Below are 24927 nucleotides of genomic sequence, written 5' to 3'. Positions count from 1 at the left end.
CTAACCGATAACAACTCTGACAAACAAAGAAAATGACCCAAAAAGAAATAGTGCAAGTGACTTCTTATAGCTCCCAACAATAAACATGGTTGCTCGTGCAGACAACAAAGGATAGCAGGTCCCCGAACTATCCAGATTGCCCAAAAACTCCTGCATAGTACTCATATCCCCGGAACAATGTCACAGTCGGACAAGATTCATTCGTGTCTCTTTCTTTTGAGGCGTCGTCTCTCGCCATCATCGATCGTCTCGTGGCTGGGCGTCAACGCGGGTGTCCGCAGCGAGTTGTTTGTTTCGTTGGTCTGAACAACACCGGCCTCCTTCAGCACCGAATCAACATCCTTCTCAACCCATCGGGGCGAGGTTGCTTTCTCTGACAGGGAGTGTAGACGTTGAATCGTGGCTTGATCCTTGAGAGACGGTACGATCTTGTAAGCTGATTTGATGGCGATGCTGGAAACAAGAGCCTTGCGCGTCTTGTTGCGGATGACTATGACCAGTTTCTCGATCTGCTTTCGGTAGCTCAGAACGTCTTCTTCCAGGTTCTTGATGCGTTGTTGAGAGGACTCGTGTTTCGCCTCCAGGGTTTTGATGTCTTGCTTAGCTGCGATGAGGCTCTCGTCAGAGACGCGGCAGCTCTCCTTCCATTCCTAAAGAAGTTCATGAAGCTGCTGAATTTCGGCGTCCTTTTCTGTCATCTTCTTCTCGAAGATCTCTCGTAGCTCTCTGAGAAACTCTATCTCGATCTCAGACTCCAACTTGTGGTCGTTCAGGCTCTTAATCTCTTTCTCTTGGCTCTTGCACTGGTCTCTCAGAATTGCCGTCTCGGCGAGAGCGTCGGTGACACCTGCTGACAAAACATCGAGGGGGATCTTTCGCGCCATGTTTGTCGTTTCTGTGTCCAAAGAGCGCGAGGTGAGGGAGGAAAGGTAACAGGATAGCGCGGGTGCCCTGGTGAAGTTAGCCACTTGAAGCGAAGGAATATTCGGATAAGGGCAGTACCGACGTGTGTGACGCAGCTGGATGCAAGTGCGAGAAGAGGAATCAACAAAGATTTGTGTCTTGAGGGCCATCTCTGTTGTGTTGACGGGGTAAGTGCAGCTGGCAAGCAGTGCCAGGCCAAGTGGCACTTCACTGACAGCTGTGAATCATTGGTGAGGACGAGCAAACCTACCGCTGCCGCACTCTGATTGATAAAATCACAATGGATTTCATGGCATTATTTGGTCTCCTCTCTTGTTATCGATATGGTGTTAGAGTGAGTCATGACAATCAACGCCCAGCAAATGCGATGAGCCACATGCTGGCAGTCTTGTCCAGGTATAGAGAGAAGCGATCGATCCGGATCGAAATGGCATATCGTCTCTGCATAATATCTACATGTCTTATATAGATGTCATAGCCCCTTTCTCTTATATACACCACCCTCACCTCTCACCAGCACTATGTGCGCCTCGCAACCATGCCTCCATCTTGGAGGGGTGAGAGAGCTCGTCATCGACGATACAACAATTTCTCATTTCCTCACGAGCCAAGACAGGCTGGGAGAAATATACCAACAGTGTCATGTCCGAAAACGCCCAGCGCGCATACTCCACTGGCAGAAACATGTTGTCCCACACTCGTGCTCAAAACACGAGCAATGTTTCGTTCCGAGACGATACGGTCCAACTGCTACCAGTGGGGGAAGGGGATGGTGTTTCCGGCTCTTACTCAAGCCAAAGAGATGTCCTCTACTCCTATATACTACCTACTTCAAGTTCTTTGTCTAAGAGAAACTCTTGAATACCCAGTCAACATCCCGTGGCTTGTAACCTGGCATACTGAGCCGGCCTGGGGCAGTGTTCGCCATATGGGTTCTGGACACTCCACGAGGCTACATGGGAAGACACTCGCCCTGGGTTGTATAATGCTTCGCGGAAAGCAGCTGAACATTACCGCTAAGCCAGCCATTGGCGTCAAAGACAAGAAAGCCATCAACTCTGGGGTTTTGCTTCAATATTAGTAGTAAGTGGTCATGCAAATAATACTCTCCAACACTGAGCTAACGAAGCGACAGATACAGCATCAAGGCGATCCTAGAACCGCCCACTACTCGATGAGCCGCCAATGCAAGATCCTTTTCAACTGCTAAATGCGAATTCTCCAATTTCTTTTCAATTCAATAACAAGGGACTCGAGGCAAGGGTCTCTCGCCGCCGTCGCGCTACGGACGATCCCTCCTCTGAGCCGCATCATCCAAACTACATTATATATACCCGACAGGAAGGAGTCAAACATCTGGGCTGATCATCGCCCTGTCGCCAAAGAATGGCGGCCCTATTCTCGAAGCATACAAACCCGCGCCTCAAAGGTACCATCTCTCAGTACTTTCATCAGTTCGGTATGTAGAGAGCCGAGAAAGTCAGAGGTCCAAACACGCACGAAGCTTTGGATCCGACATGACGATCCAAGTCAACGCATGATCACACCCGCCAGGAGCCGCTCTCATCCACTTCCATGCCATAATTCTTTGTATCAACTTGCATTCGCCCGCTGGAAGAACGACAGAGTTGCAATACGAGTGTACAACCTCCCAGAGCAAACAAGTATCTCTTCCTTTTGCTATCGCAACAAGCTACAGTGGACCCGCGAACCTACTCCCCCTCCTCAAGTACATCTGTATATATATTCTTCTTGTCACAGTGGATTCTTTTCGATCATCCTGGATATCGTGACATCAGCTACGATAAGATCTAGCTCTCGAAGAATCCTCCGGTAGTAACAGGAGCCTCAACGAGCTTCTCGTCAGGGCGACGCCAGAGATCGATAGCAAGGACGAAATTCCAATAAGGATCTACCTGATGATAATAACTATGAGCGCGCTACCCCTCCAAACCATCTAGCTGCGAGGCCAGACCTTGAGCAACTACGGCCCCAGCTCACAGGCAATATATAGCAAATCCTGAGCAGATCCTGCTGCGGGCGCACCTAGAGATGTTGGTTATTCACAAGACTCCTATCAGCAAGTCCAATCGTTCACAGCCTATGCTCTCTCTTGACGTTCTTCCCTTACACACCGCCTTCTGGTCGGCCTTCTACTGTCGGTTTATCAACCCAGGTGTCGTCGCCTTGACTGATTGCATCTCATTCACGCGACCCCTGAGAGTTGATGACGGCCCTGCCACCAACAGCTAGAACAATATCTTACCGAAGAATTGCAGATAACTCCTCACTAGCCATATGATCGGCTTCCTATATATAAATGCATGGACAGAGTCACTTGCGGGTCGATAAGCACCTGCTTGCCCTTCATGCCGGCTCAGTTTGGTCCCTCCTCGGTTCTATATAGATGTGCTGAGCTTTGCCTCGTTGCTCGGAAAGGCAAAAAAAGGCAATAGCCTGGGCCCTGGACGAGGTTCTGGACCACGATTCGGTTGAGTGTACCTGGGAGCAGGTTGTTCCAGGTGGGCCTCATGCGATGGGAGTTACATGCGATGGGAGCTCGATGCGACCGCTTATATATGGGCATTGATGCCCTGCAGGATATATAGAAGTGTCCTCAAGCTCTGCTTGACATTTGGGAGCTGCACCACCAACTGTTGGTGTCCAACTGTTGACAGTTGCAAGAGATTCTCGAGAAGTCTCTTGAAGCGTTCGCTCACCACGATTTAGGACTGACAAGAAGGGACGGGTTGAAGCCAGACGTCAGCACTCTCGCGACGGATGTCGTCGATTCTTCCAGAAAGAATGCCAACTAGTCCTTTCCAACGGTCGAGAGAACGACACCGAACGGAAATCGTCGGGCAATGCCAGGTTGGGTGTGCTCTGGCAGCCATGCCGGGCCTACGAAGCCTTCGATCGAGGCGCATGAGATGGCAGTACTGCGATGGATTTAACGGTCGACTTGGCGACTACTTTCTAGTACTGGCTAAGAATCTAGAAGCCTACTGCCAATCATGTAGTCGATATATCTCTTGTGGACTCGCCATTGAAGACAATAATAAGTATGTAGCCGATGTGGTTACACTCCACCCGCGTCTTGCTCCCACTCACTTTAGCCAAGGATGCGAGGCTAGTTCAGATACCAATGAGAGAGATCCAGCTAGTCAGTCACCTTACAGTAACTCAGAATTGGAAATGTTGAATCATGGGTATCATTTGTTGAATATCTAAGTAAAGATTCCGCCTATCTCGCTTTCATCACCTGTGATCACAGCCCTTCTATGATGGATGAGATTCCGCCAAAATGTGCTTTATAGGGAAACCATTGGCGATGGCTGCGCCTTGTAATTGCTTGAGCCAAGGTGCCCCATCACCTTCAGGAACCGGTCTGTGAGAAAGACTGCAGTCGACAAAGATGGAATCGTCCAGGTATTGGTAGTCCGATACTTCAATTGCACACTCGGACAGTGAACCAGGGAAGGGTGAGGCGCTAAGTGCAGCGCAGGTCCAGGCCATTTGCTGCAGAATCTCAATCATGGTGTGCGTCCAGGCTGAGACGCTGAGCCTGATGGAGCCGTCTTCGACTTCAATGTGAAGCAGGCGGAGGCCAGGACATAGAAAAGGGTCTTCGGTGCCGTCCCAGATGGACATGCCCGTGAATGCGTGGCCGTCGCAACTAGATATAGATGCTTCCTTGACGGCATCTTCAATACAGCCAAGAAGGAGAAGACCACACTTGGGCCACTGCTTGGCCGTATACTCTGATATTGTGGTGTAGACGCAATCGTTTGCCGTTCCAGTGATTGCTGGTAATGAGCCCATCTTCACGAGCTGTGGATCTCCGATGCCTTCGAGAGGGCCAAAGAGCTGACACTCAAACTTGAACTGAATGACATGGAAGCCATCGGGAGGTGGTCGAAAGGGTCTCTTTAAGAGGATGTCCCATACAGCGGACTCCATGAGATGCATCTGGACATAGTGAGGTGAGACGAGGACCTCACGAATCCTCGATATTAATTGCCTGGCCGACTCTCCTGTAGTGATGTATGTGTGCAGTGAGCGCGCGATCTCATCGGGCGATCCTCTGGGTGAGCGGGCAGGGAATTCTCGATCCCAATAGCTGCATAGGAGTTGCAGGGCGAGAGGAAGATCAATGCCTCGGGCGGTTGTCGACCATGTCGCCGGTCGTCGTGAGATTCCAGGACCCAACTTTTCCAAGACACAATGCGGCGCCTCAGGCCCGTTAAGGATGAGAATTAGTTGACATATGGGCCCATCGAATAGTTTCTTGATCTGTTCTCTTGAGTCCGGGTTGGAGTCACAGTAAAAGGACCACAGCTCATCCCACAGCTCCTTGGTAAACTCGGACAGCAACCGATCCAAGACTCGGTCAATGTTGATGCGGACCTTTTGCTCTGGGAGGTAATAGTGAGTGAGAAGATCGTTGTTCAGGCCATCCGAGAGGGCTGTGGCGAAGGCGGCGACGACTGCGCCTCCGATGAGAGGCGGGACGAGGACCTCGGCATTGTTTGGCGACTGGGCGGTGCGAGGACGTCTGCTCGGCAGAGGAGGCTTGATGTTTATAAGGGAGGCATTCGCGATATCGGTAGCTTGGTGCTCATGTGTGGTGGAGGACAGGGGCGGGTTCGGAGGGGGCATGTCTAGTCATTGCGGTAGAGTCTAGTGGGTGGTGAAACGAAGGGATCGAGACGTGAGGTCTCACAGCGAGATCATGTTGAAAAGTCCATTTTCCAGCCAAGAAGAGATAAGAGGGATAAACTCATAGAAAGAGGAGGAACTCCCCGAAAAGAGACGACAGAGTTTATTTGCTCCAAGAGTAAAAAATGCGGTCGGGTGTGCGTCGTCAAGCATTGCGTGGCCCGCTGACAAACGGGGTAATTCCATTAGTCGGGCTCTCTCTGCTGCAAGAGATGACGCCACCCGACGATGAAGGAGAAGATCAATTTACCGAAAGTATACGAGAGAGATTGATAATGAAAAGAAAGAGTCAACTCTATTGCCTTGGCTTGACTTGACGCTGATGCGGCCTCGTCGACGACCTTTCACTCTGGCTGACGTCCTCACCTCGTGTAAGTGCCTCGCGTCTTTTTTTTTGGTGGATAATGGAGTCGAAGCGCGGGATATGAAGGCCGCGTAATGAGGGCGCCATGGGGCGATAAATCACACCCCGTCTCCTCTTTCTTCCCCCTCACGAAACGGATCTTTTGCTAGTGAGATGGGAACCCCGGTCTCGATCTTGTTTGGGTCTGTTGTGTAAGGTGGTTAAGAGAAAGACAGGAGTTTTCGTAAAGGAGAGAGTCGAGGAGACGCATGCCAAGATGGGACCCTGCGAACTTGAGATGAAGGGTGACAGAAAGGTAGACACACTATACAGCAGGTGCTTACGTGCACTTGCGCCTCATTATTTTGTCGATAAGGCCAAGGGTGTTCCTTGTTCCATTTCTCTCCAACCTTTGCCCTCAAAGACCACGTAATCACAGTCTCAGCTAACCGGCCTCGATGCCTACGAAAGGAGTAGATCGCAATTACCGTCTGTAGTCGCATTAAGCACGACTTTTAAAACCACTAGACCCTTTCCCTTCGCACCTCCATCACAGTACCCTTGAAATGACGGCTATAGACATTTTTCGCATGTGGATGAACTTCCCAGGCGAGCCATTCAGAGAGGAGAGTCATGACGGCTTGCACAGCCTCGCCGAAAAGCTTGGGTCTGAAGCTTAACCTCATGCATGAATGGCCTCCATCTTCCCTGCTTTTTCAACGTTTAATGGATCCTTTACTCGGCCGAGAGATCGTACAGTCAAGACGTGCAGAGAACTCGCTCATCTTGCATGTATCAACAGGCTGTGTGTACCTTTGCTCGTTAGCACACTGGCCGATCCAAACCACCAACATTCACACTTTAGCAACCCCTTTTTAAGGAGATGAAATCATTATTGTATTACCACATCGTCCATTTCCATGTCCGTGCCGTGGATTCTCTATGAGTAAATGAAAGAAGCACAATTAATTAATGCAGTAGCCACCCAAAGACATTAGAGCGCCACCATGTCTAACGCCGCCGTAAATCATTGTCATCAACGCTTTTGAGCATGTCGCTTCTAAGCAATAGGAGCACAGGCAAATGGACCCTGCACCTCGCCATTTCTGAATTTCCTTATCTGAAGCCAAGTTAGCACGAGTCCGAGATCAAGAGGATGATGATTGCACTTACCACATCGTCGACGCTGGCATATGTGCCACCAACCAAGATGATGATTCCAATGATGAAGATCATTCCGTTGAGAAGACTCTTTAGGATATTCTCCTTGGAATACCACGAACCCTTCCTGATCAAAAGGAACCACATCATGGCGGGGAAATAAAAGGTAAATCCCGAAATAAACAGGGAGGAGGAGATCGATAGTAAGTTATTGAAGAAGGGAATGGCCTCGGCGATGATCCAAGCGAAAAAGGTGATGAAGATGATCATGAGCAGCCAAGTAGCCCAACCCTTTGGCGTATTGATGTATCGAATAATGGAATTCTTGAAAATTCGCCCGTGGAGATACCGGGCAACAACGATCGTATTGATCGATCCCGAGATGAAGATTACGGGCAGGGCAATGCCAAAGGTGACCTTGCTGACGAGCTCGCCGGCTGAGAGGAGGGCCGGGGACTTTACAGAGGGTCCAACAAAGGCGTAGATAAGACTTCCGGTGAGGGTGTAGATGGTGATTTCGAGGAGGCCGAGAGACCAGATTGACTTGACGAAATCCTTTGGCGTATGCATCTCGTCCATGAAGGAGAATTGGCAAATTGCGAAGCAATACGCAAAAACGATGTTGCTAATAGCGATAAATGCCTCGGTAAAGCCAAGATCCTCTTTGGGCCAGGCTGACCACGGTACGCTGGAAAGTCCGCCATTGTCTCGAGCCTTGATGCCGGTTGCGATGATGGTGGTTCCAACAGCCGCGATGATAGAGGCAAAGTCGATGTAGCCAAGGATAGCAACCTCGGCGAAGCTAGGCGGAATGGCAACCAGCAAGAGAAGAATGGCGGAGACGAGGCCAAAGACGAGGGAGCAGGCTCCGTCATCAGTTAGCCTGAGGAAGGCGATTGTTCCTGTTAGGCAGTGCGAGCCAACGAGGAAGATGAGCTGAAGAGAGAACATGACGCTGATCAACTCGTAGCCAAACCGGCCGTGTCCGAAGCGTTCCATAAGCAATTGGCCCGCGTCTGCATAGTGGGAGACGTGGGGGAATGCTAGTTTGACCTGTCCAACGACGTAGGACGTGTAGATGGCGATGAGGCCGATGCCGATACAGAGGATGACACCAGCGACCATGCCGAGGGTTGCAAAGGCGGCTGGGAGACTCAGGCAGCCCAGAGCGACGGCCTCGACGATGAGGACGACCGTCAACCTCTTCCAGCCTAGACGGTGAAATCGGGCGTTGCCCTCTTCCGCCTTTTGCTGCTCGACGTCTGTGAGGCCGGCGGTGGTGACTAGCCTCGCCGAGTCCTGAGACGTCTGACGGGATGATGTATTATTGTATGTCATGTTTAGGAGTGTCTTGATGTTGTTTGAATGTGTTGCTGTGGTACAATTGGGTTCTATGGTAACCCGGATCTACATTCTCTTATATAGGCACTTTCATTACGAGGCACAGCAAACTACAAGTTGATGACTTGACCTCGCTCTCGGGCTCGGTGTACAAGCGGCCGAATCCGGGCAAAGACAGGACCGCGCGGTCACGAACATCGTCAGGCGGGAATAGCACGCACAGCACGCAAGTACAAGTCCGCCCGTGCCATCGTGAGCGAGGTTCTATTCCTGACGAGGTTCCCATGATGGTGGTCGAGATCTGTACAGGGGTTGCGCTCTGCAAATGGGTGATCTGGCGGGTTGTCTTGTCCGAGGGATCACGCCATGGCCAGACCAGCGGGAGAGGCGCTGCTAAGAAACTCGGCATGTCCCGAGGACAGGAGAATACGGTCTTGGCGGGAAGCTCGTGGGGGATTGGTTGGCATGCCAAGGCCAGGGCCAAGAAGGGTGCTCGAGAAGGGCCGGAGACGACGGCATTCTTTGTGCTCACATGACGGCCTGCTCATGTTGTTTACAGTCAGAGATTCTCAGAGATTCGATCGCAAATCAAGCTTAAACTGAGATGGATAAAAATATGGACCGAGCTTCTGATGCCCTGCACCGCCCCGCGCCTGCTGATCAAGTCACCCCATGGCCAATGGGGTCGTTATGATGCTGAATCTTGCTATCGGAGAGTTTTGTTCTCCGCGGGCATGATCGTGACTCAGTATATGCGCGTATTCGCCCGGCGTTCACGGATAGAGAGTCTTCCCCAGAGGATTTGTTGTTAAACCGACTGTTGACTTTGTATGTTGATGTGATGCAGGGTAAACTGGGCCTCGAAGCGAGGTGGAGTTGGGGATATGCAGATGGTTTTTGTTGCATGTGAAGACGGTCAATTAATTAGTCATGAAAACGAAAAGAAGTGATCGTCTCGTGTCTTTCTAGATAAACATGATCTAGAAACCTTGAAGAGACCGGTCGTTTGCGTGTATTTGAGTGGACTCTGAAATGCGAGATGCATGATTGTCACCAAAGATTGACTTAGATTTCACGAGTGGCGACGTGGATTGACTTTTATCTATTTGAACAATAAAAGTAAAGAACTTTCAAGTACTGAGAATTGATTGAGACATTCGCCGAGTGAGGTATGGTGTTCTTTGGATAAGGGAAATCTGTGGTTCACTTCATAGTGAGGGAGGCAGCCCATCAAGTGAGAAGATACTGGAGGTGTTTTTTTGCCCACTTTACTCAGACATTGTAGAGAGCGAAACTAGAGAATACTAATACGATTGATTCGATTGGGTGAGAGAGAGCAGCGATAATACCATCCAGGCTTTTGGGAGAGCGTGTAATAGGTAGTAGAACGGTTTCTATGACAGCGGTGGGGGAGAACACCCCCTTTGGCGACTTCTCATCCCATCGCCGTCACAACTCGGACCCAATCTTATTCCCCATTGTAAAAGCACGGTAGATTCTCGCATCCGTGTCTGAGCTTATTTGGATCTTGTTGGTCGTGCTCTTTGTGACATGTCCAACCCCCCACAGCCCTTCAAATCCCCAGCCTTTGAAGGGGTGAAGCGAATTTCTCGCATGGTCCACCCATGCAAAACTACGTCAGTATTTCAAGCCATTGCAGCTTTGACAAGCACAACCGAAGCACACGCACTCGGCGGGTTTCCGTATCAGAGCTTGCCGGCCAATCTAGCTGCATCAAGGATACCGAAATGGACCCCTCAAAATTGTCTCAGCACAGCCTCAGCCCCTCCCCTTCATCGACGGCTGGGATCTAAGGTTAGACAGGAACATGGCTTGGCGGTCACTAGGCTTGTCTCGCCAAGAGCTTATCTGTGAGCAGAGATACTTGGCGCCTGGATATAAAGAACCTCCTCCCCTTGACAACCTCCAACCTGCACCAACATAATCCACTGTTATGAGCGATTTATTTCTCTCTCGTCAAGCTCAGCGCCCGCTGGCTTTACGAGACAAGTCATTTGTGAGCGGTAAATGAATCGGATATTGCATTCGGAGGCGCAGCGTGACCTTGTTTTTCTTGCCCTAATAGGGGTTGGCTCTGTTGTTGTGCTGCCATCAGAGTGAAGGCGGTGATGATCAATGGCGGCCTCCTGATGCCTCTTCTCTCACACCAACATTTGTGGCATGAGGAACTTTCCCCTCTTCTCGTGAGGGCTGTGCAGAAGAGAGGGGATGGACGAGTTGGGAATAGTTACTCTAGTGAATAAATGAGTATAAAGAGGTCCTTGAGTGTGCTGGTCTGCTAGAATCCTCACTCAGCTCCTCCTACTCTTGCCCTCTGCTCTCTCCTGCTCTCTACTCTATTCTTTCACCATGGCCGATCCTGACATCAAGCATCCTCACCCGGAGCGCATCCACTGGGTTGACGATGAAGAGGCGGCAACCAAGGCCAGACCGCCCGTGAAGCGTGGCCTCTCGACTGAATCCATGGGCATCCGCTCCATTAGGTCCAGACGCGGTTCGGTCGATGCCTCCGCCGTGCTGCCCATTCAATATCGCGCAGTGTAAGGCGCTCGACTGGACTGTGATGAGTGTTTTACTGATATGTTTCAAGGTCGATGGACATTGAAGACTATAACCAAAAGACTAGTCTCGCCAAGACAAAGAATGAAGCCGCAGCAGGTACGGGGTTTTAATATGGGCTTGTACCGTGACATTGTTGTCTGACTTGTTGCTCCCAGATCTCGCCAAACTCGAGTGGCACACCAACAACGTCGACGAAGTCATCAGACGCCTCGGTTCCTCCCTCATCGAAGGTCTCTCCCCTGATCAAGTCGAACGACGCATCGGTCGCTATGGAAAGAACGCACCCTCTCCTGCCCCGACGCACAATACTAAGAAGATTGTCGGTTACTTCTTCAAGGGGTTCGGTACAGTCCTCTTTGTGGCCGCCATTCTGGTCTTTATCGCGTGGCGACCCCTCGGAAAGCCTCCGGCGCCTGCGAACCTTGCCCTAGCTATCGTCCTGCTTGCTGTGTTCTTCATCCAGGCTGCCTTTAATATGTGGCAGGACTGGTCCTCGTCGCGTGTCATGAACTCGATCAAGAACTTGCTTCCTGAACACTGCCTGGTAATACGCGACGGACAGCAGGTCACGCTCTTTGCGGACCAGCTCGTCCCTGGAGATATCCTGTTGATCAAGGCTGGCAACAAGCTCCCTGCCGATGTTCGTTTTGTCAAGGTCTCTTCCGATCTCAAGATTGACCGGTCCATCCTCACAGGTACGCGACACCCATAACCCCTGCGCAACACACTTGCTAATACCTCATAGGTGAATCTGTTCCTATCCACGGCACGGTAAACTCTACAGACGATAACTACCTCGAGACCAAGAACATTGGCCTTCAAGGTACACATTGCATCTCAGGAACCTGCACTGGCCTTGTAGTCGCGACAGGAGACAACACTGTGTTCGGCAGGATCGCAAAGCTCACGAATGAGCCAAAGAAGGGTTTGACCACCCTCGAGCGTGAAGTCCTCCACTTTGTGTTGGTCATCTGCTCCATCATGGCTCTCATGATTATTCTTGTCGTTGTCCTCTGGTATGTAACCTGTATAAGGCGTCTGTTATGGATGCTAACAATTGCGCAGGGCTACATGGCTACGCAAGAAGTATCCTGACTGGATCAGCGTCCCGAACCTCATCATCTCGTGCGTCTCTGTGGCTGTGGCATTTATCCCTGAGGGTCTCCCGGTCGCTCTCACGGCCAGCATGACCATCAGTGCCAACATGATGCGCAAGAACAAGATCCTTTGCAAGTCACTCAAGACAGTGGAAACACTCGGCTCGGTCTCGGTCATCTGCTCTGACAAGACTGGTACATTGACACAGGTTCGTTCACAATTGACCCGATCAAGGTAGAACAATCACTGATGTATTATAGAACAAAATGATTGTTACAGAGTGCGCCATCGGCGACAAGCGCATGCTAGCAGACCAGGCAAGAGACGTCATGGTCCTTAACCAGCACACCAGCCCCAAGAACAACTCCCTCAGCCAGCTCCGCGCTGTTACTGGACTGTGCAACGCCGGTTCCTTTGACGCGGCCACCATGAGACTTCCTCTTCACGAGCGTGTCATCCACGGTGACGCCACCGACCAGGCCATCCTCCGATTCTCAGAGGGCCTTGGAGAGGTGGCTGAGCTTCGACGGTGCTGGAAGGTCAAGTATGAGCTTGCGTTCAACAGCAAGAACAAGTACATGATCAAGGCGTTCTGCTTGGCACATCCTGATGGTCTTTCGCTTGCGTTGCCGTCGGACATTGGGTCGATCTTTGCGCCAGGCGATGTGTAAGTGGTGTTTGCAACAACTCCGAACACTATGCTGACGAAAGTAGGCTGTTGACGATTAAGGGCGCACCGGAGATCCTTCTGGACCGTGTTAGCTCATACGTCAACCCCTCGGGCGTTTGTGTTCACCTGGACGATGATAAGCGCAAAAGTATCGAGACGATCAAGGATGACTGGGCGTCTCAGGGTAGGCGAGTGCTGTTGTTGGCCCGCAAGTCCATCTCCAGCTCTGTGTTTCCGCCAAGCATGTCGGAGACGGCTCTCGAGTCGGAGATGTACAACCAGGCTCTGACTGGTTTGACTCTTGTTGGTCTGGTCGGTATCGTCGACCCTCCACGCCCTGAGATCCCAGATGTTGTTGACACGCTCCGTACCGCTGGCATTCGCATCTTCATGGCAAGTGGTTCGCATCGAATGAATGTTATCTCAGCTAACAAGAGACAGGTTACCGGTGACTTTGCCTTGACAGCGCAGGCTATCGCGCAAGAGTGTGGAATTATCACCAGCCAAAACATTGACACAGTGGAGGCTCTGCACCGTACGGTGACCATAGATCCATCCCTCCGTGCTCTGGAGCTTAACTATGGCGCTGATGGACCTCGAGAGGCCATTGTCCTCAGTGGCCCCGAGCTCATCACCCTTAATGAGGGCCAGTGGGATCAGTTGGCCGAGTACCGTGAGATTGTCTTTGCTCGAACGACCCCCGAACACAAACTCCGCATCGTGCGCGAGTTCCAAGCTCGGAACCAGATTGTCGGCATGACAGGCGACGGTGTGAATGATGCTCCGTCTCTGCGCGCCGCTGATGTTGGTATCGCCTTGGGTTCAGGCAGTGACATTGCAATTGAGGCGGCTGACATGGTGCTATTGGATACATTCGCGAGCGTTGTTGAAGCGCTGCGGTATGGTCGAATGATGTTTGACAACCTCAAGAAGACTGTGGCGTATCTGCTCCCTGCAGGCAGCTTCAGCGAGTTCTGGCCAGTCATGACCAACGTCGCCTTTGGCATCCCTCAGATCCTGAGCAGCTTCCTCATGATCATCATCTGGTAGGTCCAACGTTGACCATCGACTACATGAGCTGACACGCCTAGTCTCTTTACCGACGCCCTCGCAGCCGTCGCCCTCGCATATGAGGCTCCGGAGGCCGACGTGCTCCTGCGGAAACCGAGAGTGCCGGGCAAGAACCGCCTCGTTGATTGGCAGCTCATCCTGCAGGCGTACGGGCTCGTCGGCTTCATCGAGACGGCGGCGTCGTTCGCCATGTCGTACTGGTACTTGCAGCGCAAGGGCATTCCCTTTTCGGACATTTGGTTCTCGTTCGGAAAGCTGCCTGACACTATCGATCCCGACTACTACCAGGCGAGGCTGAACGAGGCGAGCTCCATCTACTTTGTGAACCTGGTCGTCATGTAAGTCGCACCGCCGAGATCGGGGCTGCCCAGACTGGGCGCAATTGGAGCCACCAACATTTTCTGACACATTGCAGGCAATGGTTCAATCTTTTGGCCGTGCGGACCCGGCGTCTATCCATCTTCCAGCATCCTCCCTTATTCAACAAGAACACCCAGAACTGGTACCTGTTCCCGGCCATGTTGTTCGCGCTCGCCATGGCCTTCTTTTGGCTGTACCCTAAGGAATTTCAGAACGTCTTGGATACGGCCGAGGTGCCTGTCGAACATTGGTTCCTGCCCATGGCGTTTGGTATAGGTCTCATTATTATTGATGAAGCGAGAAAGTATTGCGTGAGAACCTACCCCAAGGGCATATTGGCTCGGATGGCTTGGTAGGTCGGCTATTAGTGGACGAGGGGAGTGTATTCGGATTCGACAGGCTTCGATATGCCTCGGAATAACAGTACATTAACAAATTGACGATGTCGTTGCCTTTTCCTCCATGATACATGATTCTGAGCGTAACATGATGTCGATGAGAACATGATGCTGATGAGGCCAAACGTTAAACCCCTCCCTCCTGCGGCATTGATTCCACCCCTGAGGCGCATTGGCGTTTACACTGATATACGATCGGAAGCGAAATGGGCGTCATCGAGGTCGTCACGGAAACGGCGGTGGAACTTTGTAGATGGAAAGATTCACAAAAAAAGGCGAGAGGCGAGAGGATGGGACGTCGGTGGGTGTGTTCACGGAGTTGAATCGGCGCATCATGTTGGTCGCACGGGGCACGGCGAGCGAGATGGCGAGGGTAGACACTAAAACTAACTCGTACTATTCTAGGAAGAGGTCGGGGGCGAATGGATCGCAGTTTGAGCAAGTTCGAGGCCCTACATGGTTTGAGGCACAGAAACCTCGTCAGTTCTGCTGCCCAATGTCTTGACACATACCGTTCTTGGCCAGCTGGCCATTTTTTTTGCTGTCGAGTCCTGGTTTGGCAGTTATTCCCCTTGTCGCCGGCGTGGCTGGCTATTTGCCGTTTCTGGGCCATCGGAATCCGTGCTTGAAAGTCGGTGTCGAGAAAGGTGAGCTGAGCTTTGATTTCCTGACCTTGGAATCCTGGAAGGACGATGTCATGGGGGGTCGTATCACGTGGGACCTGTTCATGGGTTGAAAGGTGTCATTGCGTCTGGGCGGTCTCTGTGACGGACGTGGACGGAATTTGTGAGAATGCAACGGAAATGGCCATGGCCTGCGTTAAATGAAGGCGTCCTCATGATCAATGGTTTAACAAAATCACCCATTTTCGGCGTCTAATCGCTTGTTCTTAGCTGCCGTCGGCGCTCGCCTGCCGGTGCCGGACGTGGTTTGAAGGTGGCATGCTCCTGCTTGGAGCCAGGATCGATAAGGGATCCATCCGAGGTCTCCACCCGAGGTCGCCTGTTCCCGGCCCCACTATCGGATGTTGGCGTTGGTGATGTAAGACAAGGGGGAACAAAGATGATGAGGATGATAGCGAGAAGCTATACTATGTTATTTTGATGAAAAGAGGAGAAGAAATCGAGGCCCCATTGTGAGGTTTGGAAATGAGAGTATGGTAGTATGGACTAGTGATGCCAGAGGGTGAGGGGTTGGCCGGAGGCCTAGGATGCAGAACCGCCCTCTTTATGTGGGAATTGCCTCCTTGCATCTGGCCTAGCAATGGCAACAACAGGCATGAAACCAGGTACAGAAACAGCGTCAGATGTGCTCAGGTACAAGGAGCACCGTCACGAGGGACATGGCACGCGGGGGTCAGTCATGGGAAGACGCACGTATCGGACGCCAGCACGGCAGTCAACCTGGAACGAACAGCATGATGCTGGTACGATGGGCAAAGTCGACGACGATCGAGAGCAAAGTCTCGGGCAAGGGGGTCAGAGTCGGCTGTCAAGCTACGAAAGCTTAGGACCGAATTGACACCCATCTCGATACCACGGTTGCAGAAGGGCGTTTCGGCAGAGCGAACCAGGTGAGATGCTTTCGACTCGGCGCATATCAGCGCGAGCTATGAGCACCTCTGCGGACCAATCGCCCGACCAACTTCCCCTCAATTCCATCACAAGGTTTCGCGCGGCGCCCCGGGGAGGGGAGCGAGGTATGATTGTCTTGAAGCTGTCCTTGTTTGGCCTCGGCGTGGGACATACCATCAGGTGAGCTGCGCCAGCGAGCGCCAAAGCACGCACCCGCAGGCCGAAGGCTCCGGGGACACGAGGGAGAGGGGCGCGAACTGGCGATCGCTCGTCATAGGCCGTACTTGGACGTGCCAATGTTGGCAGGCTTGTCGCTTGCTCGAATCGGCCACACCACCAAGGGATTGAGACAACCCCTCTCAGATCTGCATTCAGGCATTGCTTTGAGCGTTTTCTTTCTCTGAAGCTCACCTGTTTTCCCTCGCTGACCGCTCGCAATTCAGACCACAGCGCGGGCTTCCGAGCCCGTTGATTGCATCACTTGATTGCCGGGCTCCTCCACAGTCCATACACGCCACCAAAACCCACAGCATCCGATCCCGGTGGGTCTGCGACAAGCTTTCCCCGGATTTACGCCCCCCACGCTAACCCGAGATGGGCAGCAAGCGGGTACCAGACCGGTACGCAGAGCGGGTTCGGCTTGCACGGTGCGTTTTGCGTCACGCCGGCGCTAGCCCCATTGCGGCTCCAGGTCTGGTCTGCTGAGCGCCGGAGTCAGGGGCGTCACGCCTTCTGTCAGGCCAAAGTCACGCGATCGCCCTCTTGCGCTCTCCCGCCCGCCGCCTGCAATCAATGCCTGCGACCGAACGTGGCAGGGGTGGATGCGAGATATCCACAATCCAATGGATGCGTGAGAGGTGAGATCACTGATCAGGGTCGGAGGGCGGCGCAGGCGCAGGGCAACCGCGCAAGCTTCCCAGCACCTTCCCCTAGGTTGCGCCTTCCGGGTGTGGGCAGTTACCCCGCCCAGTCTGACGACAGCTCACTGGTAGCAATGGGTGAGGTCCTGGATGGATGACTGAGGATCCAAGGATGAAAGCGTGATTCGGAGATAGACGACGCCGGACGGCAGGTGCGCCTGTGGTTGCAATGAATAACAACCCCCTTCCCCCTCGCTTTGTCCTTCCATCCCTCTCTCTCTCCTCATCACACCTTCAGATCCCAAACAACAAATCAACCTCATCCTTCACCTGCCATCACCTGCTTTTGACGTAAAGGTTCGTGGCCATTGTCCTTTTTTATTCTCGGTCCTTCCTCTTGAGGACATCATCTCCTAGAAATCACCTGTTCCATCATCAACCCAGGCATCTCGCTAACATATCTACCCCTCACTACAGCAGGCCAAGCTATCACCAAGTCGATCTCACAGATCAATCACATACAGAACCAACAACCATCATGTCGGAACCTCTCAGCAAGGTCGACTCCGCCGTCCAAGGCTTGTCAAGCTCACCAAAAGAGGAGCAACCTGTCAAGAAGGCTGGCCGACGACAAAGCTCACTCTCACCGGATGTGATGAACATCGCCGACCTCGGTAAGCTTCCAGAAGCCCTTGATACCCCTCGCATAGCTCCGACCGATGTCGGACTGGATGTCAATAGCTCTCATACTGACATTGTTTACTCCAGAGGCTCAAGGCATTGAGCTCGAGCTTGCTCCCGAGACCCAGAAGACTGGATGGTACGTACATCTCATGATACCCCGCACTTCCATCTTAACCCTAAGATGGCATTGTCATGAATCGTTACTGACTTGTTCACTTACAGGAAGATCAACACAAGTCCCAACACTGTTGAGGACCCCGCACTCCTCAAGCTGCCTCTATCAAAACCTCTCATCAGGAAGATCGACCTCCACTTCCCCCTAGGGAAGGAAGTAACAGCCCGAAACCTCAAGGGTGTAACAATCAAGGATGCCCTCGATGCTATCCACAAGGCATACAAGAAGCGGGTAAGTCTCGACCATGTATAGCCACTTGGCCAAGACTGGCGCTGACAGTGTCTTCTCAGTCTGATGATGAACTCGACCTTCCCTACCTCGCTGGCTTCGAGTGGGACAAGGAGGAGTCATGGACCCGACTTGTTGTGCACCTCCAGGCCCAGCCCTCAACCACAGGCGGCCACTCTGGCGGCAAGAAGAAGAAGAACAAGAAGAACGAGGAATAAGTGACTTGATGCCACCCTGATATCTGTTCCAATAGTTCCCTTCATTCTTGTTGTTCGTTTCGCTGGGTTCGTTGCGAGTCGGCGCTCGGGATATTGCGATTAGATATTCTGGCCGGGTCATAATCTGTGCGACGCTGGGAGCGTCGCCTGGTGTACTCCACTACCGTTCTGTTCATCGCTGGTCGATAGATCGGCGCTGCAAGGTTCCATGACGACATGGTCCTTTTACCTAATTGAGAATTCCTCTCGGCATCGTGTCTACCATTTTCGTGAATGTGAATGTTGAAGTTGGTGTGGAAGTTGAAATTAGCATGCTTGTGTCCACAATGCCAGAACCCCGCCAGAGTTTGGTTCGCTTGGGCCCCACCAACGCTTGTGGTTGTCAGCTCAACGCCAATTGTCTTTATCTTATCGTGATGATGGCTAACGTGGTGGATGGATACCCTGAAGTTGGAGGAGCGGCACAGAGTGTGATCAACTTTGATTCCGATTCCGCGAACCCCGCGATTCCGCCGTCTGGGGAAACAATCCACACAAGTCCCGTCGTTGCATTGGATTGTTCCGACGGCATGCGACGGAAGAGAGGGGGGATGAGGTCTATCAGAAGTTGTGCCGAAATGGCAGGCCATCTGTTAATGTCGTTAGCGGAATCGAGGCGCGCTGGCCCACGGCTAACATCGGGCCGGCCTTGGTCATCCTCTGAAGCTGCAACGCGGAACTGCCGTTGGACGGCTTACACGGCGGTTGGACGTCATGCTCGAAGAAGCTCAAAGCCGTGGTCGCGCAGTTAAAAAGATGGTGTGCGGACGCTTCGGGAGCTGATCTCCTGGGCTCGCCATCACACAGAGTCGACGAACAGATCAAGCTTTAGCACAATGCCCGTCACAAAGTTCGAGACGAAGGAGAAGTACAGGTATCAGAATGGCTTCAATTGCTACCTAGAGTGAGTATCACATGCTGTTTCTGGCATTGCCGCGCTGACTTGCTGGGTAGATCGGAAGCTGTCGAGGGTGCCCTACCGGTCGGACACAATTCACCTCAGAAGGTGCCGTACGGACTCTACGCCGAGAAGCTATCTGGAACTGCCTTTACGGCGCCGAGAAACGAGAACAAGCAGACATGGCTGTACCGTGTCCTGCCGTCCTGCTCGCACCCTCCGTACGAATATGACACCGAGACGGAGAATGGTTCCAACAAGACCCTGGACGGCGCCGAGGGCAAGCTTCATTACATCCCGAACCAGCTGCGCTGGGACCCCTTCGATCACGACAAGGCTAAGCACCTGGACTTTACCACTGGTCTTAGGCTGGTCGCTGGAGCTGGAGACCCTACCTTGAAGGAGGGACTCGGCATGTACATCTATGCTGCGGGCAAGAGTATGGATGAGAAGACGGCCTTTTACTCGGCCGACGGCGACCTGCTCATTGTTGCGCAAGAGGGAGTTTTGGATATCCGGACCGAGTTTGGATGGCTCCTCGTCCGACCTATGGAGATTGCTGTTATTCCCCGAGGCGTCAAGTATCAGGTCCACCTCCCATCGGGCCCTGCTCGCGGTTATGCTCTTGAGCTGTATCAGGGTCACTTCAATCTCCCGGAGCTTGGCCCTATCGGTTCCAATGGCCTCGCCAATGCTCGAGACTTCCAATCGCCCGTTGCCTGCTTCAGCGAGGACTTTGGAGCCACTGCTTCTGAGGGCCCCAACTCATACACCGTGGTGGTCAAGTTCAACAACACACTCTTCAAGACCGTCCAGGCTCATACACCATTTGACGTTGTCGCCTGGCACGGAAACTACTACCCCTTCAAGTACGACCTCGGCCGCTTCAACACCATCGGTACCATCTCGTTCGATCACCCCGATCCCTCCATCTTCACCGTTCTCACAGCTCCGACCAACACTCCCGGAACGGCCGTGGCCGACTTTGTCATCTTCCCCCCTCGATGGCTCGTGGGCGAAGACACCTTCCGTCCTCCCTGGTATCACCGCAACACCATGAGCGAGTTCATGGGTCTGATCTGCGGTGGTTACGACGCCAAGCGTGGAGGCTCGGGGGGTTTCGTCCCCGGTGGCGCAAGTCTGCACAACGTCATGAGTGGGCACGGGCCGGACGCGGAGAGCGGCGAGGCGGCCCGCAACGCCGAGTTGAAGCCGGCCAAGGTCGGTGAGGGAAGCTGCGCCTTCATGTTTGAGAGTTGTCTGATGGTGGGCGTGACGGAGTGGGGTCTGAAGACGTGTCAGAAGGTGCAGTCGGAATACAATGACCACAGCTGGGGAGGCGTCAAGACGCATTGGAAGTTGCCGGAGGGGTTGAAGGTGAAGCCGCATACTTTGTAGGGACTGAAAATTGGTGTGATATGAGTGATACCTTGGTGGTACATAGCCTGGATATTGAATGCTGTCATGTATGAATGAAGCTTGCTGTTTGCTGAATATCATTTCTATTCGCTTCGTGATTCTTAGTCTATGTTGTGTCTTATGTGCTTCATTGCCCACCCGTCCTCATGAATAGGTTGGACGGTAAATCACGATCCTTGAATTCAGGGTCAACGTGATAGACCATCTCATCGCCCTCAGGCTGGAATCCCATCTTGATATATGCCTTGCGCCCCATGCTCGATGCCTCGGTGATGGCCTCCAATCCACCCCGTCGCTTGGCCTCATCAAGACCCCATTGCACCAACCGCTGAGCAATACCCTTCCTCTGATGAGCAGGGTCGACGACGCAGAGGTCAAACACCATGACTGCAGGCGGAGATGCAGTGACCTTTTCCTTGATGACCTCAATGCGGCGTCCGTGGAGTGAGCGGTCCAATTGAACGAGGTAGCGCTGCTCAGCTTTGTTTCCCGGGTAAAGAGTATCCAGGTCCATAACCTTGCTGAAGTCTTCAGGCTGAGGATCACCGTAGCCTTCAACAACTGAACACTGCTGCCAAATAGCGAAACCAGCAATAACACGGCGACCTTCGGAGTCGGGGAGAGTCGCCTTGAGGAAGACGGTGTTGAGGTCTCCGTCGCGGTTTCGCGTGACCGAAGACCAGCGGTCAACGAGGCGTTTAATACCAGCAGCTTCGCCCTCAGGCGTATCCCACCCTGGGTTCATGGCGATCCAGATGCCATCACGAGTCTGACGGCCGAAAGCGGCGGCGATGCAGGCAAAGGCTTCGGTGAAGTCCTCGGGGTTTGTGACGGGTTCGACTTGGATATCTGCCATGGTTGTAAAATTCTAGGTGTTTCAAGAGAGGGATTTGAAGTTCGTGAACTGGCTTTCTTGGCTATTATACCTGGTTCCACTTTGTGCGGGTGGGTTATTACCTATCCATACTCGTTCGGTGTGAGTAATAAGCAGGAATCGACTTTACCCAAGATGGACACGAAGCCAACTTCTGATGCTGCATTGTTTGCTATGAAATAGCTAGGCCTAAGCGGGATATCGAGTTAATTGATAGGACTGGATTAATATATATTTATGCTGGTCACGATAGCCAAAGCCGTTGGTTCATGTGTGAGAACCTACATATATGACCGAACATCCAGAGCCTGCACCTGGAAAGAAGAATCTGACCTCCCTATTGGTGGTTTGACTACTACTGGAAGCTTGGTTAATGGTTGGTCATGCCCTAGTGATTGCGATTGCGGTTGCGCGCAAATGCTACTGCCCTCTGGTTGGCAGGCTTGAATGATAAAGTGCCCAGCTTTCTGAGCGTTCCAGGTTCTTTCCAGCCAATCCGGGTCTATCAGCGCTGTCAGCCATTTCACCACGTAACAAATCTCGGAGAGGGTTGAGTTTACAGTGAAGTCAGCTTCAATGGTTACCGGTTCTAGTCACCAGATAAGGTGCCTGGAATAAATTCCACTTCAATCAAGGCTCAGGTATCCCAGCCAATGCAGCAGGCTCAAAGGTTGGCATGGAAGTTGCTTGACATTCAAGTGTAGATAAGGCAAATTCCATACCTAAATTAAAGAGAGTGTAATTCGCAGCGAAGCCCACGGTCGCCTTGCGGTAGGATTTCGAGACATTGTCTCATCCAAGCTCCATCATTCGGGCTCGGATGGGGTTAAATTTGCAGTGAAGACCGGGAGTAAGCAAAGAAGGAATCGCCCACTTTATTTCACGCCAACGGACAGATCGCCCACTTTTTCTTTCGCGCTAATGATAGATTTTCTTCACTGCAAATTTAACCCGCCAGCCGTGTATGAGCGAGGAGAGCTCAAGCGCGTCTAGTTATAAATTTCACTACTCCTAACTTGATTACGGAATTTGCTCTATTTCCACAGGCGCCGTCTGGTGATAAACTCAGTCTCTATCCTGGCTGTTGAGCACCACTCAATAACCCCTTGTCCTCCTTTGTCCACAATGTGACGGGAGCAACGTCGCCAAAGAACCAGCTAATCATGCTGGACGGCGACTCCGTCGGCCCGGTCCAGATCTATAGTATTAAATTATTATTCCTCCAGCAGCAGGTCGTATACGACTGAAGATTCGCCTGCCAACGAACAAGGCGCTCCTCTTTTGATCGACGAAGAAGATCCGTTGATACTATGCCTAGCCGATATTCACTCTACTTTCTGTGATAGAAAGGCAATCTGGATACTGGCCTTCACCAGCCTACGACAGTATTGCACTGCAAACTGAACGCACGATAGGGCTTCCGCGTTTAATCTTTGATCGATCGCTGGGTGAGCGATCGATCTCGATCGTTTGCACTGCAATTTTAACACGCGCCGAGCCCGAATCCCGGAGTTTAGAGGCATAAGGTCTCAAATTCTCGCCAGTAGGGCGACCGGGGGTTTCACTGCAAGCTTAACTCCCTATGACTTGGTTCTGGAATTTACCTTGTTTATCCGGACCATCACCAAGATGTCGGGTTGACTCCGACCAATGCGGTCTCTTGCCTGGATGTCAAGCAACTATCATTGATCCTGCGGCATTGATCGTGGAACGTCTAATCAAGAATGGGATATTAAATAGCTCAGTTGATACTTCTGGATCAATGTAGATTAGTTTGGCCCCGATGCCAAAAGCCGTTGGCCTGGATCGCAATTTTGAACAAGATCATCATGCCCAAGCCAGGGAGTTGTCACGCAGTAGCCACACATGGGACTGGCAACTTGGGCGGCGACAATGCTCTTGAACTGCAAGTTGAACCCTCTCCAAGATCCATTGCGTGATCCGGGAGCGAACCAAGGACCGGCAATTGGCTAATGGGATGATCCCGCATTTTGTAATCAGGCTCGGTTTTCACTGCAAATGTAATTCCTTCTGATGAGGCATTGCGGAGTTCCCTGCTACATAGTATGACTATCAACGAGTGCGCTGCCTTCAAGGCTTCCTCGTGCAGCGGGGAATTGTGCTCTCCCCCCCTTTACTGCGAATTTAACTTCCTCTGGCCTGGTTCGGCTTTGCCTTCTTTCTCTGGTGGCATTGCCAAAATGCTCGTATGACTGTCGATAAATGCAGTTTCTTCCTCACATGTCAGGAAACATTATATCAACCTCTGATCCTGTGGCATTGGCTGCGAGATGTCCAATTTCCTAAGAAGGAAAAAAAGTAGACTTGCACTGCAAACTTGATCATCTCCGAGGGGAGGGACCAAAGAGCCCGAATTCTAAGGTGCAAATTTGCACCCAAGTTCACTCCAAATTTAACCCACAATGAGACCTCCCCCTTCGATCGCTAGGACCTTCATGGTCGACCTCTTGGCCACCACGATCGAAAGCACGGAGTAAGCAAGCCACTGGTAAGGAGCACCTAGGTTTCCATGGCCATTCCATATGAGTAGAGGTACTCTTCAAATAAGTGGTGCGGACTGTGATTCGGTCTTTTTCGCTCATCGATGCATGGGTTCAACGATCGAGTTGTTTCACTGCAAATTTAACCCCCTCTGATCTGGTTGCCTGATTGATCGTTGCCTGTATCATGGCCGGTGAATGCACACACTTTTTATTTTAATTTATTTCGGTTATTGAGCACCACACAACAACCCTCGTCTTCCCTTGGCCTCAATGTGACAGGAGCGACCTCTCCAAACAACCAGCTAATCATGGCGGATGGCAACTCTCCGTCGGCCTGGTCCGGATCCATAACATCAACTTACGACTCATCCAGCGAAGATTCGCCTGCCAACAAACAAGGCGCCCCTCGACTAACGGATGAAGAGGATCCGTTAATACCAAACCCAGCTGATGTTCATCGTACTTTCTGCAACGGAAAGGCAACATGGGGGGCTTTCTTGGATCAAGCGAGCAGAATACCTTCAGGCCTCTGGCCAGCAGATGCACTGGACCCATATATCACTCTGGTAGACGTCCCAAGTCTGCCGGAACATCTTCCTCGCAGCGCTTTTCTGTACGGCAGGCCTTGCTGGGAACTGCCCATCGACATCGGAGGGACAGTGTGCGAACACCATCCCGATAGCAATGTAGCCCTTGTCCACGGTTACCGAGTCGGGTTTCGATTAGGGATAGAGAATCCAATCCGTTGCGACATTTGCCCAGATACAGCGTCACGCGCCTTAGGTA

General features: G+C 52.1%; 5 protein-coding genes and 2 pseudogenes across 7 annotated transcripts, besides 2 other annotated features; 3 read left to right on the top strand and 4 right to left on the bottom strand.

Moving 5' to 3' along the window:
- Positions 1-197: 197 nt before the first annotated feature.
- On the bottom strand, positions 198-884 carry NCS57_00380300 (uncharacterized protein; the record flags this gene model as incomplete). The annotated part of the gene is made up of 2 exons (XM_053053784.1): positions 198-615; positions 673-884. The coding sequence occupies 2 exons, from the start codon at positions 882-884 to the stop codon at positions 198-200; spliced, it is 630 nt and encodes a 209-aa protein (XP_052915944.1).
- Positions 885-4203: 3319 nt separating this feature from the next.
- Positions 4204-5583, bottom strand: NCS57_00380200 (uncharacterized protein; the record flags this gene model as incomplete). The annotated part of the gene is made up of 1 exon (XM_053053783.1): positions 4204-5583. The coding sequence occupies one exon, from the start codon at positions 5581-5583 to the stop codon at positions 4204-4206; it is 1380 nt and encodes a 459-aa protein (XP_052915943.1).
- A 1463-nt stretch (positions 5584-7046) lies between these two features.
- NCS57_00380100 lies at positions 7047-8554 on the bottom strand (annotated as a pseudogene). The gene is made up of 2 exons: positions 7160-8554; positions 7047-7106 (listed from the first exon to the last, which is right to left on the bottom strand).
- Positions 7047-8554: a sequence feature.
- Positions 8555-10858: 2304 nt separating this feature from the next.
- Positions 10859-14626, top strand: NCS57_00380000 (Cation-ATPase-N domain-containing protein; the record flags this gene model as incomplete). The annotated part of the gene is made up of 9 exons (XM_053053782.1): positions 10859-11049; positions 11100-11167; positions 11227-11766; positions 11817-12087; positions 12137-12377; positions 12430-12836; positions 12884-13885; positions 13931-14248; positions 14326-14626. 9 exons carry the CDS (start codon positions 10859-10861, stop codon positions 14624-14626), a joined length of 3339 nt encoding a protein of 1112 aa, XP_052915942.1.
- Positions 14627-17640: 3014 nt separating this feature from the next.
- On the top strand, positions 17641-18407 carry NCS57_00379900 (uncharacterized protein; the record flags this gene model as incomplete). The annotated part of the gene is made up of 4 exons (XM_053053781.1): positions 17641-17776; positions 17871-17922; positions 18009-18192; positions 18252-18407. The coding sequence occupies 4 exons, from the start codon at positions 17641-17643 to the stop codon at positions 18405-18407; spliced, it is 528 nt and encodes a 175-aa protein (XP_052915941.1).
- An 866-nt stretch (positions 18408-19273) lies between these two features.
- On the top strand, positions 19274-20742 carry NCS57_00379800 (annotated as a pseudogene). The gene is made up of 2 exons: positions 19274-19350; positions 19401-20742.
- Positions 19274-20742: a sequence feature.
- A 148-nt stretch (positions 20743-20890) lies between these two features.
- NCS57_00379700 (N-acetyltransferase domain-containing protein) lies at positions 20891-21619 on the bottom strand (the record flags this gene model as incomplete). The annotated part of the gene is made up of 1 exon (XM_053053780.1): positions 20891-21619. One exon carries the CDS (start codon positions 21617-21619, stop codon positions 20891-20893), a length of 729 nt encoding a protein of 242 aa, XP_052915940.1.
- Positions 21620-24927: the final 3308 nt, after the last annotated feature.

Source organism: Fusarium keratoplasticum, chromosome 3 (genome assembly GCF_025433545.1).
Source record: "Fusarium keratoplasticum isolate Fu6.1 chromosome 3, whole genome shotgun sequence".
NCBI classification, from domain to species: Eukaryota; Fungi; Ascomycota; class Sordariomycetes; order Hypocreales; family Nectriaceae; genus Fusarium; species Fusarium keratoplasticum.
The sequence above is the reverse complement of the archived record's forward strand: the minus strand, read 5'-3'. Positions and strand labels throughout refer to the sequence as shown.